The sequence below is a fragment of the Nannospalax galili genome, unplaced genomic scaffold (assembly GCF_000622305.1).
Source record: "Nannospalax galili isolate Female #2095 unplaced genomic scaffold, S.galili_v1.0 scaffold471, whole genome shotgun sequence".
Classification (NCBI taxonomy): Eukaryota; Metazoa; Chordata; class Mammalia; order Rodentia; family Spalacidae; genus Nannospalax; species Nannospalax galili.
In genome coordinates, this window is record NW_008330333.1 from 736461 (window position 1) to 753116 (window position 16656).

The following is a 16656-nucleotide window of genomic DNA, read 5'->3' on the forward strand; positions in this document are numbered from 1 at the left end:
GATACAGGTGCACTCACATACATGCAGGCAATACACTCATACACATAAAAAATAATAATAATAATAGCCGGGCGTGGTGGCGCACACCTTTAATCCCAGCACTCCAGAGGCAGAGGCAGACGGATCTCTGGGAGTTCGAGGCCATCCTGGTCTCCATAGCGAATCCAGGCCAGCTGGGGCTAGAGGGAGACCCTGTCTCAAAAAAGACCAATAATAATAATAGTAATAATAATAATAATAAAATTAAATATTTTTAAAAAACAAGGTGGAAAGCACTAGAGGAAGAGATCCAAAGTTGACATCTGGCCTCTACATATGCACTCACAGGCACAAAGCATCTGAGTATACACACACACACACACACACACACACACACACACACACACACACACAATCCACATAGACAAATAATTTTAAAAATTATTAAAAGCTGGACATGGTGGCACACGCCTTTAATCCCAGCAATTGGGAGGTAGAGGCAGGCCTGATCTACATAGTGAGTTCCAGGACAGCTGGGACTACAAGGAGACCCTGTCTCAAAAAAGACAAAAAAAAAAAATTAAAACATAGATCCAAAGTCCTGTAGATTTACTCCTATGTTTTCTTGAATTTTCTACATTTATATCTTTGGTCCATATTGTTTGTTTTGTTTTGTTGAGACAGAGTCTCATGTACCCTAGACTGGCTTTAAATTCACTTTGTAATGCAGGCTGGCCTTGAACTTCTGATCCTTTTGCTCTGCCTCCTGAGTGCTGGGCACAAGGCTATGGTCTGTTTTAAACTGAGGGCTGCACAGTGTGAAGTGCAGGTTTACCCTCACTCTCCGGCTTGCGGGTCTCCTATCATTCAAGTACCGTTTCATTTGTTGAAGAGGGTTTATGCACTATGAAACTGTGTTGGAACTTTGTAAAAAATCCATTGCCTGTAGATGTATGGGTCAATTTGTAGATTCACAATTCTATTCTATTGGTCTGTAAGTCAGTCCTTAAGCCCAGGCCACACTGTTTGATTCATGTGGCTTTTCAATAGGTTTTCAAACCAAGAAGTGTGACTCTTTAAACTCTGCTCTACTTTTTCAATATTGTTTTAGTTACTTAGGGTCCTGGATATTACACTGAATTTTTTAATTTTTATTTATTTATTTATTTGTTTATTTATTATTTGTGTGTGTTTGTATGACATGTCATGGCACACATGTGGAGCCCAGAAGACTATTTTTACATGTCCATTCCTGCCTTTCTGCCTTGTTGAGGCAGGATTTCTCTTCTTATTTCTGCTGCTGCACTGCATACCCCAGGCAAGCCTGCCAGAGAGGACCCTGGTGTTTCTTTCTGCTCTGCCTCCCATCTCACGATGGAGGACCTGGGATTACAGTTGTATGCCACTTTTATATGGGTTCCAAGGCTTCAAACAGGGGTCATCAGACTTGCGTAGCTAGTGCCTTTGCCCACTGAATAGAGTGTTCTTGTCTTTGTTTTGTTTTGTTTTGTTTTTTGAGACGGGGTCTCCGGGTAGCCCCAGCTGTCCTGGAACTTACTCTGTAGACCAGGCTGGCCTCAATTTCACAGAGATCTGCCTGCTTCTGCCTCCCTAGTGCTGGGATTAAAGGCATGTGGCACCACGTTCAGTGGATCTGTTTTTGAGACATGGTCTTGCTGGTGGTTCAGGTTGGTATTGAACTCTTGATCCTCATATCTCAACCTCCTGAGTGCTAGGATTATAGATGTATGCCACCACGCCCAGCTTCCATTGGATTTGATTTTATTTTACTTTTTTATTTTCTTGCAACAGGCTTTCAGGTATCTCAGGTTGACCTTGAATTCACTGTGTGAGCAGGCCTGGTCTTGAACCCCTGATCCTCCTGCCTCTGACTCCCAAGCCACCACACCCAGCTCTTCTTTTAGATTATTTATTGTTTCTTTTTTTATGTATATGAATGTTTTACTTGCATGTATGTAAGTGCATCTATACATTCAATGCCCACAGAAGAGAGCATCAGATCCCCTGGAAATAGAGTTACAGACAGTTGTTAGCTGCCATGTGGGTGCTGGGAACTGAACCCAGGTCCTCTGGGAGAGCAGCCAGTACTCTTAGACACTGAGCCATCTCTCCAGCCCCTTCTTTTGATTTTAGAAATAGATTGTCAGTTTCCTTTTTAAAAGCCATTGAGCCAGGCGTGGTGGCATAGAACTTTAAACCCAACACTTAGATGGCAGAGGCAAGTGGGTCTCTGTGAGTCTAAGGCTAACCTGGTCTATATAGAAAGTTTGAGGTCAGCCATGACTACATAATAAGACCCTAAATCAAACTCAGGTTATCAGGCTCATCTGCAAGCACCTTACCCAATGAGCTAACTCACTGGTCCCACTTTAGTTTTTTAGAGACAGGATCTCTTCCTGAACCTGGAGCTTACCAATTCTGCTAAACTGACTAGCCTACAAGCCCTGGGGATCCTCCTGGCTCCACCTCCCCAGTGTCTTTATCTTTAAAAGTTTGATTTAATGTACCTCAGTGTGGATGTCTTTGAGTTTGTCCTTCTTAGATTCTTGAATCTGTACTTTGTCTTTCATCGACTTTGGGTATATTTTAATTTGTATTATTTATTTATTTTATTTAGCGTGTGTGTGTGTGTGTGTGTGTGTGTGTGTGTGTGTGTTTCAGGTGCACACTTGTTTCAGGTGCACATGGGAAGAGGTAAGACAACAGCTTTTGGGAGTCTCTTCTCTCCTTCCACCTTGTTGAGGCAGGATTTCTCTCATTGTTTCCATTGTTTGGTGTACTCCAGGTTAACTGGCACACAAATTTCTGGGAAATTCTGCTGGCTCTGCCTCCCATCTTAAAGAAGGAGGGGTGGGATTACAGATGTGTAGCACCCCATCTAGCTTTTTACTTGAGTCCAAGGGACTGAACTCTGGTCATCAGGCTTGTGTGGAGATTGAACTTCAGTTGTCAGGTTTACATGGCAAGTGCTTTTAACCACTGAGCCATCTCATTGGCCTAGTGAATATTTTTTTTTAATTTTATGTGTATGAGTGTATTGCCTGCATGTAAGTGAATGCACTTGTGTCGTGCAATGCCATGGAGGTCAGAAGAGGGTTTCAGATTCCCCTGGAAATGGAGTTAAGGACAGTTTGTAGCCACCATGTAGGTGCTGGGAATCGAACCTGGGTCTTCTGCAAGAGTAGTCAGTGCTCTTAACTGCTGAGCCATCTCTCCAGCCCCGGCCTAGTGAATATTTTAAAGACAGTGTTTTGCTTTGTAGTCTAGGCTGGCCTCAAACTTATAATCCTCTTGCCTCAGCCTCAGTGCTCCAGTTAACACATTACCAGCATGCACTACCACCATGCCTGGGATTTTCTATCTTGGATCCTGTAGTCCCAAACCATCTCAGCATCCCTAACCTCTTTCCATCTGTGCTTGGGCCAAGAAATCTCTCCACTGGAGAGTTATCCCTTCCACTGCAGAAATAGTGACACTGAGACTCAGGGAAGGTACAGTTCTCGTCTACCCACTGGTTCCTTCTGCCATACATTGTTTATCATCCATGGTGTGGGGTGATCTCCAGGGGAAAACACCACCATATTAGGTGTGTCCTCCCTACTTCTCCTGCCCTAGGGGATGGAGGAGAACCTAACAGTGTGCTCTGTCTCTGTCCTAACCCCAGGAACTTTGCCACCACCCTACCACCTCCGGGAAGCACAGGTTACCATCCTAAACAACAGTAGGTGTCGTGAGCTGTTCAAGATTCCCTCTCGGAGCATTATTAGTGATGACATGGTTTGCGCAGGTGCTGAGAATGGCAGTGTAGACAGCTGTGGTGTGAGTATACATTCAAAGAAGCCCATCCTTTCTCACCTCGACCCTGAGAGTCCTTGTCTCCATGTCTGCCACCAACCCATCTTTGAGGTTCATTCATGAGAATCAGTTTCAGTTTTTAATTGTCCGGCCTATCATCAGGCCTCTCATTTTTCATTCATGGTACTTCCTCAAAAATCCCCAGAAGAGACCCCCAGAAGTAGAGACCATGGCCCCACTTTGCAGATGAAGAAGCTGAGGCTCAGCTACTGCCAGTGGGGAGGAGTAGGGTCCTTACCCAGTCTGCCAGTCCCACAGCTCCCCTGCTCCCCTAACCTCTTCCTCAGCCCCACCTGCCAACTCCCAGGCTCACCCATGCTGCTCCTTAGGGTGACTCAGGAGGACCCTTGGTCTGCAACATGGACGGGCTGTGGTATCAGACTGGAATTGTGAGCTGGGGAGAGGGCTGTGGCTGTCCCAAACGACCTGGTGTCTACACCAATGTCAGTCAGCACTACAACTGGATTGAAACTCTGATGATTCTCAGTGGCATGCCCAGGCCTAACTGGACCCCATGGCTGCTGTTCCTTGCTCTACCCTGGGCTCCCTGACTGCTGAGACCTGCCTGAGCCCACCATAGTCCATGAAGCTTTGGGACCAAAGCACCATTGCACTTCCCCTAGCCTCAGGACACTCAGTATTGGGTGGGGCGATCCTATCTGACCAGCTCCTGTCTAGTCTGTCTCCTTTGCTAATAAATATGTGTACCTATCTGAGCTGGCACCTTGCCGAACTTTATGGAAATTCAGTGGCTTCCTGGACATTTCCCTGTGTTGACCATAAGCAATCCAGCCCAGGACCCCACCATAATCTGTCCAGGCTTTTGTTGTGGGACAGCAGACCTATCACTGACAGTGGAGCAGGGACTGGAGATCTAGCTCTGCGCTGCAACCTGAGGAGTTCTTTCAAGATATCTCTCTTCGGGTGAAACTGGGATTCTTGGCTGCAGTGCAAAATAGAATTCCAGGACAAGCCAGTTGAGGCAGAGTTGGAGTTCATTATGAAGAGTTTAACATAGATTTAGGCATGGGGGGGGTCATAGTTTCGTTTCCTGTTGCTGTAATAAAATACTCTGCAAATGAAACTTTAAAGGAGAGAGGGTTCATTTGACTTACAATTCCAGGTTATAGTCCATTATTATGAGGAAGTCAAGGCAGGAGCTTGAAGCAGCTAGACACATCCACAGTCAAGAGCAGAGAAAGAGAACAAACTAATGCATGCTTGCAGCGCTCAAGCTCATTTCTCCTTTTTCTCTACAGTCCAGGACCCAAGCCCAGGGAATGGCCTCACCCACTTTTACCCTGGGGCTTCCTATATTATTATAACACAATCTCCCACAGACAAGCCCACAGGCCAACCTTATTTAGACAATTCCTTATTGAAACTCCCTTCCCAAGTGATTCTAGATTGTGTTAGGCTGGCAATTAAAACTAACCATCACCGGGGTTAATAAAACCCCTCAGGGAAAAAAAATTCCTCAGGGATAAGACACATCCAGTGTGGATATGGGATGCTGAAGAAAGCTAAGCGTCTGAGCAGTAGCCATATACATGGTTTTTGGCGGCTACTGAAGTTACAAAGGTTGTTTAGGAACTTCCTTTTTCCTTTTAAAAAAAAAATGATGGGGGCGGGACTGGAGATGGCTCAGGGGTTTAAAGCACTGGTTGCTCTTGCAGAGGACCCAGGCTCAATTCCCAGCACTCATATGGCAGCTAACAACCGTCTGTAACTCCAGTTCCAGGGGATCTGATGCCCTCTTCTGACCTCCTTGGGCATTGCACAACACAGGTGCACCTACCCACATTCAGGCAATATACTCATACACAAAAAATAAAAAATAAAATATTTTTAAATTTTTTTAAATAAATAAATAAAAATAAGTGGGGTGTGGTGGCGCATGCCTTTAATCCCAGCACTTGGGAGGCAGAGGCAGGTGGATCTTTGTGAGTTCAAGGCCAGCCTGGCCTACATAGTGAGTTCCAGGACAGCTGGGGCTACAAGGAGACCCTGTCTCAAAAAAGACAAAATAAATAAATAAATAAAATAAAACTTGTTTTTAAAAATGAGATTATAGGGTGGCTCCTGAGGTGCCTTGGATAGGATTACAATCTGGTATAGTCAAACTGTGGGTCACAAAGATTACATAAGGAGGTTAAGACATGTCTTCTACTGTAAATGGAATTTATAGTCTTGTGAGATGGCTAGAAATTGCAGGTTTACAGAGAAAGGCCATATTTGGCCATATACATTTAGACCTTCAGTATCATTCATTCCCTTTTTGTCATTCTTATTTTAATTATCTCTATATAAATGGAATATTAGTTGGGAATGGTGGTGCGCACCTTTAATTCCAGCACTCTGGAGACAGAGGCAGATGGATCTCATAGTACATTCCAGGCCAGCCAGGGTTGCATTTTTAAAATTTTTTTTTAAAGAAATATTATCTCTATGTGATTATATATTATCTCTATGTGAGAAATATTATCTCTCTGTGTCAATCTTCACAGCATACTTTGTTAATTGGTGGAATTCTTTTCCTTCTTCTTCTCCTTCTTCCTTTCTTTTTTTATTTAGTTAGTTTTTTATTATTTTTATTTTATGTGTACCAGTGTACTGCCTACATGTGTGTAAGTGCGCCTGTGTCATGCAATGCCCCCAGAGGTCAGAAAAGAGTGTAGGAGCCCCAGTTACTTTTTTTTTTTTTTAATAAGGGTCTCACTGTGTAGCCCTGGCTGGCCTGAAACTCACTATGTAGACCAGACTGAACTCACAGAGATCTATCTGCTTCTGCCTCCTGAGTGCTGGGAGTAAAGGCATGTGACCCTATACCTGTCAATTGGTGGAATTCTTGATTCTCAGCAGACCTGAGACTTCAACTAGACTCAAGGGAGAGAGGCTCCTTTCCTTTCCCTTAGCCCCTTAATTTTCCCTTTCTATCCTGCTTCAGAACCCTCTCTAGTTAGTTTAATCTGGAAGATGATTTATAGAAGGGTGGTTGTGCATCCAGGCTGTCTGAGGGCTGGTAAGAATGGGATAGGAGAGTGAGGTATGTAATCCCCAGTCATAATCCACACCCAATGTGCCCCATCATACCAGCACCACATGCACCTGATTGCATCCTGGTCTCCCACAACTCTGCCTAGGATCAGGACTTAGTTGCATGTAATTTATTTGGGATTCCAGCCCAGGAAACACAGGTGAGGATGTGTGTTGTTTTTTTTATCACTATAATGAAAAGAGTGAGGCTGAAGGGGAGATAGCACTGTCCATGTCCCCATCTGCATTAGGTTTGCTTCTCCCAAGGTTCAGATGTTCATTCAGCCAGCTGCAGGATGCCCTCCCCCAACTGAGCCAATTTCTCAGGAAGGACCTGTTCCAGTGCCCCATTCCCTCACATTTCCCCACATTCTCCAACCTTGCCCCTTTACATTAGACTGCAGCTCCCGGGCCCTATACCAGATCGGGTGCCCAGCCTCTGAGCCTTCATACCTACCCTACTTGCAAGGTTTAATCCATGTCCCCAGGACTGACCATGTTCTGAGGGTCCCTTCCTGCCCTCACTTCATTAGTTTTTCAGCAGCTTTCCAACTCCCACAGACTCCACCAAGCTTTCCAGGTCAGACCTGGAGTAACAGAAGGCGGGGGGCACTGGGGAGGATGGGAACATTCTTCCTACACTTTCATAAGATTTGTCACATGCCTGGCACTGCTCCAATCTCTGCGTGGTTCACCCTGCTAATCTTCAAAACAACCATCTGTTGGTTTTACAGATGAGAAAAGCAGAGGTGGGGGTGGTGCAGGGAGTTGAGTAACTCTGCCAAGGGCACAACTTTGGAGAGAGGAAGTGCCAAGGCCAACTTCCTGAGCTGAACCTGGATCAATAACTCTCTTTTTCCCTCTCCCTCCCTCTCTCTTGTCTCTCCCTCTACCATCTCCCTTTCTCTCACTTTTATTTTTTTTTGGGGGGGGGGCATTCAAACCCAGGGCCTCACATAAGCAAGGGCTTTATACAGCTTTACCACTGAGTTAGCCCTCAGCTATGTATCCATTTGCTTGGTGTTTTTGGTTTTTGGTTTTGGTTTTTTTTTAGACAGTCTCATGTACCCTAGACAGGCCTCAAACTTTCTATGTAGCTGAGGATGATCTAGAACAACTTTTTTTTTTTTTTTTTTTTAAGATAGGGTCTACCCCAGCTGGCCTGGAGCCCTCTATGTAGACCATGTTGGCCTCAGTATCACAGAGATCCACCTGTCTCTGCCTCCCAGAATGCTGGGATTAAAGTTGTGCACCAACACACCTGGCTACCTAGCACTTCAGAGCCTCCCATCTCCACCTTTGAAGTGCTGGAATGACAGGTGTGTGCCCCATACTCTGTTCACAAACCCAGGGTCTTGTGCTAAATGTAGGGAAGCAGTCTACCAGTTGATTCATATCCCAACCCCAAGTATGAGTTTTAAGTGTTGTCTTTGGCTGTGGACAGCAGAAGCTAAGACTTGCTGAAGACTTGCTTCCTCCCTCCCCTCCATATCCAAATACCTTATCTGGGTCACAATGAGGTCCTCTCTGCTGGATCTCTCAGCCCTGCTCAGCTCTTTTCCCTCACTCTCAGTTCTTCAACGCCAGCTCTGTACTGAGCACAGTTCTGCCCAGTGGAAACTGTCGTGGACTTAAATGTGCCTCCTCAAAAATTCCTGTGTTGAAGCATTGGCTTCATGACTATAATAAAATACTTACTGCAGGTTAACTTAATAAAGAAAAGACATTTTGGGGGTTGGAGAGATGGCTCAGCGGTTAAGAACACTGGTTGTTCTTGCAGAAGACCTGGGTTCGAATCCCAGCACCCACATGGCAGCTAACAACTGTCTGTAACTCCAGTCCCAGGGGATCCAAGAGCCTCTTCTGACCTCCGCAGGCATTGTACAACATGGGTGCACTTACCTACATGCAGGAATACATGCATACACATAAAATAAATAAATAATTTTTTTTTAAAAAGACGTTTCTTAATTCATAGTTTTACACATCCAAAAGTGTACTGGTATCGGCTGCTGGTGAGCCTTCTTGCTGGCAGAGTCCTGTGGTGGTGCATGACACCAACATAGAAAGGAAATGTGTGTCTCTGTGTGTAGTGTTCCTCCAACTTCTAAAGCCAGTAGAATTCTGGGCAGGAGATGTAGCTCAGTGGTAGTGGTAGAGCTCTTGCTTAGCATATGCAAGGCCTGGGTTCCATCCTCAGCACGGCAAAACAATGAAAAAGAGAGTGGGGAGGGGGCTGGAGAGATAGCTCAGCAGTTAAGAGCACTGGCTGCTCTTGCAGAAGACCCAGTTCACAAGGACCTGGGTTCTAGCTCCAGCATCTCAAAACAAAGAAAAAAAAAAAACTTTTCAAAAAGTTGTGGCTAGGCGTGTGCTACATGCCTTTAATCTCAGCACTCAGGAAGCAGAAGCAGGCATATTTCTATGAGATGGAGGCCAGCCTGGTCTACATAGCAAGTTCCAGGCCAGCTGGGGCCACAGGAAGACCCTGCCTCAAAAAGTTTTGATCCATAGGAGCAGTGTCCAAAGAAGAGAAGACAGTTCATTCTCTTTCCTGCCCCTCTGCACAAATGTCAAATCACAACTTTAATGTGGCCTGGAGGGTGATGTGGCTGGGGCAGGGACCCTCACAAGAAGGAGGCCCTGGAATAAAGGCTGAATGATGAAAAGGAGCTGACTGGGCAGAGATGGGCACAGAGATTCCAAGCAGTGAGCCCGGTCTATGAACCTAAGAGGGTATTCACAGCCTTGGGCACTATCCTGGTCCCAAGCCTTCACTAGGCCTGAGAAAAGGACATTCCCTGGCTGCTGGCCCTAGCACCTTCTGGCCTCACCCTAAACCAGCAGCCTTGCCCTAATCTGGCCACCCCAAACCAAAGAGTGGATTATTCCCCAAGGTGGTGTCTGCTTTTCCTTGTGGTCAAGTAAGGGATGATGCCAACATGGAACCAGTCATTGCCACTCCAAGCTCATACAGATCTGGGACGCAGGAGGGGCTGGCCAGGTGGGTTCTCTGTTTGCAGTCAGCTGGGGACACCTGAGGTCTAAGGTTGCTGGGCTGGGGTCTGGGCTTCATGTGTGGCCAGCTGGCCTAGCTGAGCCGGAATTACTGGACAGAACAATAGTGCTCAGAAGCTCCAGTGACCAAGTCTGTCAAGAGTGCAGGATCAGGTTTAGAGATGAGCTGCCAAGGATCTTCTGCAGCTTCCTGGCCTGACCGCAGCTCCCCCAGCCCCCACCCCAACCCCACTTCTCAGCATCTGGTGTCCTTTTCCTGCCACCTCTTAAGTTCTCTTCAAAGCATCTTTGTTTAAGGCTGATCAGGTAAAGCCACAGCCCCGCCTTGGTCTTGTTAATTACACAGGCCTCCACCCACTGTCCTTTAAGACCCCAGGACTTGCCCTGGCCCCAGTGAGCAGAGAGGGCACCAGGCCTTAAGGGTGAGAGCTGGGTCTAAGGGCTACCAGGTCAGTCCTTGTCGGGAAATAGAAATAAAAGATGGGATTGGGAGGATGAGGCTGCAGGATTCCTACTGAGGCCTAAGGTACCCAAATCTCAGAGGTTTGGCATGCTTGATCTGAGGGGGTCATTTGGAACCTAGGCACAGGAAAGGGTGTAGAGTCTGGGTGGCAGGGACAGGTCCAGAACCAAGCAGAAATCAAGGGCAGACAGGATAGTCACGGAGGTACAGAGTCAGGTGGGATGTGGCCCCCTGGCCTAGGATGCACCTCTCTGCTTCCTGCCTCCTCCAGAGACCAAGCCCTGGGTACTGCTACCCATACCCAGTCCAGTTCTGAAGATAGAATGAGGGATGCTTCCTGCCTCCAGGTCCTGCTCCTGTTGATGTTGGGTGAGTGCAGGTGGGGGGCATGGGTTAGAAGCTCTGCCACAGAGACCTTAGCTACAGGTTGCCTACCTCACCTCTCCATGAGCCTGGTTCCTCAAAAGCACCATAGGGCATTTTAATCTTTATTCCAAAGCATGGAGTTTCTCTACAACTCAAATCTGAGTATGCCATGTGTATATAGAGCCTAAGTCCCACCTGCCACCTCCCAGCGCTCTGGGGAGGTGAATGAGGCAACCAATGGCACAGAAGCTTGGCATGAGGTCAGTGTAACATATATGTTCTACCTCCTACCTAATCTCTGACACTAGGCTGTTACCTGACACCAAATCCCTAACCCAGTCCCTCCCTGCTTCCTCCTGCAGGAGCCAGGATGCAGGAAAGTGCAGGTAAGAAGGTCTCACAGCCACCCCTTCCCCAGCTTGACCCTGTCCCCCTACCTGTGCCCACCTCCAAAGCCCCCGTCCCCAGCCGACCCTCACTGCCCACTTGTCCTGTCACAGCCTGTGGGCAGCCCCGAGTGTCCAGTCGGATCGTGGGGGGCCAGGATGCTCAGGATGGAGAATGGCCATGGCAGACAAGCATTCAGCACCACGGGGTCCATGTGTGTGGGGGGTCACTCATTGCACCTCAGTGGGTGCTGACGGCAGCGCACTGCTTCCCCAGGTCAGTGCCCACCTACTCTGCTCTAAGGAAGAGCAGAGATGCTGACTGGGAGAGGGAGGGGTGGTGCTGGCTCCTGATAGACTGGTAGACTGGGATCCCCTGGGTCGTGGTCCAGGTGTTGTCCGTAGCCTCCACTTCTGTTTTGCAGACGAGTGCTACCAGCCCAATACAGCGTGCTCCTGGGGGCGCTGAGTCTGGGTGTCACGTCATCCCACCAGCTCTTGGTTCCTGTGCTTCGGGTGCTACTGCCTCCAGACTACTCTGAGGATGAGGCTCGTGGTGACCTGGCACTGCTGCAGCTGCGTCACTCAGTGCCTCTGAGCTCCCGCATCCAACCTGTCTGCTTGCCTGCACCAGGCTCCCACCCACCACCCAGGTCTCCATGCTGGGTCACTGGCTGGGGTAGCCTCAGCCCAGGAGGTGAAGCACATGGTCAGGCTATGGGGACATTGGGGAGCTCCATCCTTTTCCATATGATTGTGAATCCCTGGCCCTCACAGCCCCGATGTGGGACCCAGAGCCACTTGTGAGGACCTAAACTCCTCCCATTAAGACTCAAAGACTCAGCTGGGGATGGTGGTGCATGCCTTTAATCCCAGCACTTGGGAGGCAGAGGCAGGTGGATCTCTGGGAGTTTGAGGGCAGCCTGGTCTACAGAGCGAGTTCCAGGCCAGTTGGGGCTACAGGGAAACCCTGACTCAAAAAAGACCAAGAAAAAAAAAAGACTCAAAGACTCCTGGCTGACGTGTCCAGACTCTCTTTTCCCATTGAGCCTTGTTTCATACCTTGTTCTCTCTTGGGTCTCAGACATCTCCCTCTCCTCCCAGTGCCACTCCCAGAGGGGCGACCCCTGCAAGGAGTGAGGGTGCCACTGTTGAACTCCCTTGCTTGTGACCACCTCTACCACATAGGCACTGATGTGCCCCAGGCTGAGCGCATAGTGCTGCCAGGGAACCTGTGTGCTGGCTACCGCAGGGGCCACAAGGATGCCTGTCAGGTGTGTCCACCTACCCACATTCCCTGGAATCCAAACCCTAGCACCTCACCTCCCTGGAACCCAGGACCCAGGAGGTCGCAATCCCCAACCCAGAGATATCATCCCAGGGAATTGGACCTGGGAAAGGGGCCTTCAAAAATCTTGAGCAGGATGGGACCTAAGCTTACCTTTTTTTCCTGCAGGGTGACTCCGGAGGACCCCTGACCTGTATGGACTCCGGACACTGGGTCCTGGTGGGTGTGGTGAGCTGGGGCAAGAGCTGTGCCCTGCCCAACCGTCCAGGTGTCTATACCAAGGTAGCCAAGTACAGTCCCTGGATAGAGGCTCACCTCAGTCTCTGATGCTGATTGGTTTGCTGATGCTGATCTGGAACCTCCTGGCCCATTCTGTACATCCCTTCCCCTTCTGACTTGAGGCTGAGATGCTAAGATCCCAATTGCTCACCAATGCCTCCTTTCCTCCTTGAGGTTCACCGGCTGACTCTACCTTCTGTCATTCAGAGATTTGCTGTGAGTTCCCTACCATTACGTGTTTCCTCCCTCTACCCCTGGCTTGTATTTACCTTCTCTGGCTTTGAACATAAGCAAACCAGCTGGTAGCTCATCTGGCCTGTGTGCCCTCTGCTTCCTGGAAAAAGTCAGATTCAAAGAATGAGAGAAGCCAGGCATGGTGGCGCACGCCTTTTATCCCAGCACTTGGGAGGCAGAGGCAGGCGGATCTTTGTGAGTTCAAGGCCAGCCTGGTCTACATAGTGAGTTCCAGGACAGCTGGGGCTACAAAAAAAAAAAAAAAAGGAATGTGAGGAACTGGACACCTAGGAGAATCTCCATTGTTGACTTTGAAAATGGGAGGCCAGGGATTGTGAGTAGCCACAAGGTGCTGACAGCTGCCCCTGGCTGACAGCCAGCACAGAAGAGAAACCTATGACCACTAGAAACCACTTTCTGCCAACAACAGGAGGCTGGATGCAGATTTCCCCCATCCTCTACATAAGATCCAGAGTGGCTAATCCCTTGACTTGAGCCTGGTGAAGCTTTCAGCAGAGGACCCACCTGAAGCCACCCAAACTTCTGACCCACAGAGTTCTGATTTAATAAATTTAATTTTTCTTTCAGATGCTACCTTTGTGGCAATTTGTTACATGACCATAAATACTAGTATATACAGATTTTTGCCCCACTGCAATGGAAATATCTCAGGGGAAGGGTAGACAGGGTGTCTGTATCCAGGAGGCTCAGGAGTCTATATGTCACATCCTAGGGCAAGGAAGCCCAGGACCAATCATCTTGATAGACAGAGGTCAGTTTCTAGAGCTCCCGAGGGAACTGAGCACCATATGGAGAACTATCAGTGATGAGGCAAAAAACAAGGTGGGGGACCATCAAAGACCTGAATTAGTCTGTCTGTCTTTATCTCTCTGTCTCTTTTCCCTGCCCTTCCTCATATGCCAGAATCCAGTGGAATGCACCATATGGTCACTTCTAGACTAAGTGAGAGGTCGTACAGGGGAGGAGCTCTAGGCTGTTCCCCCGACCCAAGCTGAGAGCAGTCCACCGTGCAGCAGTAGAGCTGGTCCACCCTTGGTGAGGTCACCAGAGATGAGGGTGCCCAAGACAAGGCATGATTTTTGCAGGCCAACCTATGAGAACCCATTTGTACATCTATGGATCCTGTTAGGCCCTGCTGGGAAATACCAGCTGCTCATGATGTCACTGTGAGTATATTACCCCATGCCCTTCTCCCATCCCTCCCCAGCCTGGGGCCAGTCAAGTAGCCTTCCTCTAGGAAGTCTCCTGAGAGGGCAGCACATGAGGGGGCACTCAAGAGAACAAGCCTTGAGTCTTGGGCTTGCTATGATTTGAGCCATGAGTCCCCATCCAAAGAGGCCAGCATTTCTGAAGTATGACCTACCAAGTAGCCAAGGAGAGCTTTCTAGAACCAGGAGAACTGAGCAGGGAAGGGATTCATTAATAAAACCATTGCTCCTTTTCCTATGTGGCTTGGGTGTGGTAGGGCAGGGGCCTTACTGCACCACCTCATCACAGTCTTGGTTTTCCTATTCATAAAGTGAGAAAAATGGTGCCCAAAGCCACAACTGAGGCCCGTCATAACTGGTGGGGTGGTAGACCAGTACTCATACCCAGGCAGTCTGGTTCTAGGAGTGCCCCTTTGCCCTCTCCACTCTCCACCTGGCCTCTTGGACCATTCCTGGGGTTATCAGTGCATGGTGCTGGCAAGACACATCTCAGGCGTGTGCTATCTGCCACACCCTATCTATCAGGGAGGTCAGCTCCACAGAGTGACCAGTCTGCTGAAGCTATAAACTGCATCCTGCCCCTTAGCCATAGCCCTTCGATGCAGGCCTCGTCTTCCAGGTGACAGGATTGAAAACTGTGGGGCCGTAAAGTGGCCCAATGATGGATGTTGCACATGAGGGCAAGTGACTTCAGAGGGCTCCTAAAGAGCCAGAGGCCACTAGTTCAAAGTAATGTTTCAAGACAAAAACTTCGACTTTTTTGTTTTGTTTTCTGTAGTGGGGATTGAACCCAGAGCCTTGTATATTCTGGCACTGGTCTAAAACCCCAGTTCTATTTTCCTATCTTAAAGAGAATTAGGCATGATGAGGTTAGCTACCCAAAGCTGCAAGGTCATCTGAGGAACAAGTTCAATCAGCTGCCAGTCTGATACAGTTCCAAGGCAACAGCACAGTGGGTTCATCCCTTAGTGAGTGGAAAGCCAAGAGATAAAAAAGTGAAACAAGCTTTATTGCTTGTAGTCAACGAGAGGACTGGCATTCTTTCCCTAAGCAGTGATTCTCTAAACAAAGGGAAAAGGAAATTTTATTAGGAAGACTTATGCATGTTATACCATAAAACTTGTCATCAAATGAAAAGGTATGCACATTCCTGCATATGTACAGTTTGAGATTATGATTCATACACTGCAAGTTTTTATTTTTATTTTATGCACGAGTGTATTGCCTGCATGTTATATAAGTGCACCCCTGTTGTGCAATCCCTCGGAAGACAGAAGAGGGTGTCAGATCCCCTGGAACTGGAATTATGGACTGTTGTTATCCATCATGTGGGTGCTGCAAGAACATTGGGTGACTTTTGCAGTATTAAACCAGATTTATTCTAGATTAAACCTGTTTTGTTCCTCTCTGGAGGGCCATCTCTGCAACAAAAAACTTTAAGGAACGTAGCACTTTACATCCCCACCCAAGACAAAAGTGGTTAGTGCTGAGTTCTGCCTCCCTAACAATTTTAAACTCTGCCCATGCTCAACTACCCTAACACTGCAAATCTGTGTGGAGTTCAGGCTCATTCCTTGAAATGGACCCTTACAGCTGTCCAACTCTGGCAGAGAGGTTGAGAAAATTTTTGGTTCAGTGTAAGTGCACTATAGGGCAACACAAGTGATCAAGGGGCTGCCAAGCCTGGAAAATCAAGTCGGAAGGCCCTTCAGGCGTGTTGGTGCCCTGGCTCCTGGGTGGAGGGGCATCATCCCAACTTCTTCAATTCCAGGAACTGCACCTGAGATGGTAAAAGGAATGAAGACAATCTAAAGAGCCCCACTTGTGCTCTTCTCTTAGATTAACAGACTGATCAACAATGGTCTCCCAAGGAAATGGGCTTTGCCAGGTTCCTCATGCTTGAATAAAAGGCTGTGCTTCTAGCGCCAGCCTGAGGAAGGGGGACGGATGTACTTAAGGGGAATCCGTTTCCTAGCAACAGCTGACACACAGTTTTGACAACTCCTCAGACCACCTTGCAGGTGGAATGGAGCTGAGACAAGGACAAATGATGAGCCAATTTCAGCCTAAAACCTTTCAAAACTTCCATGATGGGACTAAGGGGCGTCACTGTACCTCTTTATCTGTCTTCCCATGTGGCCACACTGAGTAAATGTTTCTCTGCTTTTCACTACTACTCTTTAATTCACACACTGGAACTGGATGACCACAGTGGCCAGGACCCAGGCTTTGACGCGATTAATTCCAGTAACAGCACCATTCCTTACACCCAACACCTCTGGGACTTAGCAGGAAATGGATTTGGGAAACTCTTAGGATAAAGTCTGGGTCGGAATGAGGGTGACACAGTTTCTTTACAGTGTGGCCTTAAGATCCCTCTGCCCTGCTGTAGCTCTGACGCCGAGATGGCTGCCACGAACCACGTACACAAGCTTCCGTTCCGCTTTCTTAAGATGGCGGCATGGGGGAGGGAGCACGGAGCGGGAGGCGGAGGGCGGGGCG

General features: G+C 48.1%; 2 protein-coding genes across 3 annotated transcripts in view; both read left to right on the forward strand.

Annotated features, from left to right (window-relative positions):
• Positions 1-4406, forward strand: part of Prss41 (serine protease 41) — a 13199-nt gene extending 8793 nt beyond the window's left edge. Inside the window, exons 6-7 of the mRNA XM_008845582.3 lie at positions 3665-3819; positions 4185-4406. Of these exons, the coding sequence (XP_008843804.3) occupies positions 3665-3819; positions 4185-4406 (377 nt within the window). The remainder of the gene's footprint in view (positions 1-3664; positions 3820-4184) is intronic.
• Positions 4407-10680: 6274 nt separating this feature from the next.
• Positions 10681-12865, forward strand: LOC103744001 (serine protease 33). 2 transcript variants are annotated; one of them, XM_008845605.1, is made up of 6 exons: positions 10681-10741; positions 11101-11124; positions 11239-11401; positions 11550-11821; positions 12229-12398; positions 12581-12865. In XM_008845605.1, the coding sequence occupies exons 1-6, from the start codon at positions 10696-10698 to the stop codon at positions 12737-12739; spliced, it is 834 nt and encodes a 277-aa protein (XP_008843827.1). In that variant the 5' UTR covers positions 10681-10695; the 3' UTR covers positions 12740-12865. The 2 variants fall into 2 exon arrangements, with proteins under 2 accessions (XP_008843827.1, XP_008843817.1); XM_008845595.1 differs by having other exon boundaries at positions 10696-10744; positions 11095-11124; positions 12581-12739.
• The last annotated feature ends 3791 nt before the right edge of the window (positions 12866-16656 follow it).

Bases quoted from the DNA above. Each gene is read 5' to 3' on its own strand.
- LOC103744001 (XM_008845595.1), top strand. From the start codon at position 10,696: ATGAGGGATGCTTCCTGCCTCCAGGTCCTGCTCCTGTTGATGTTGGGT. The intron at 11,402-11,549 runs GTCAGTGCCCAC...TCTGTTTTGCAG, and splicing joins GCAGCGCACTGCTTCCCCAG to ACGAGTGCTACCAGCCCAAT. The intron at 11,822-12,228 runs GTGAAGCACATG...CTCTCCTCCCAG, and splicing joins GGGTAGCCTCAGCCCAGGAG to TGCCACTCCCAGAGGGGCGA.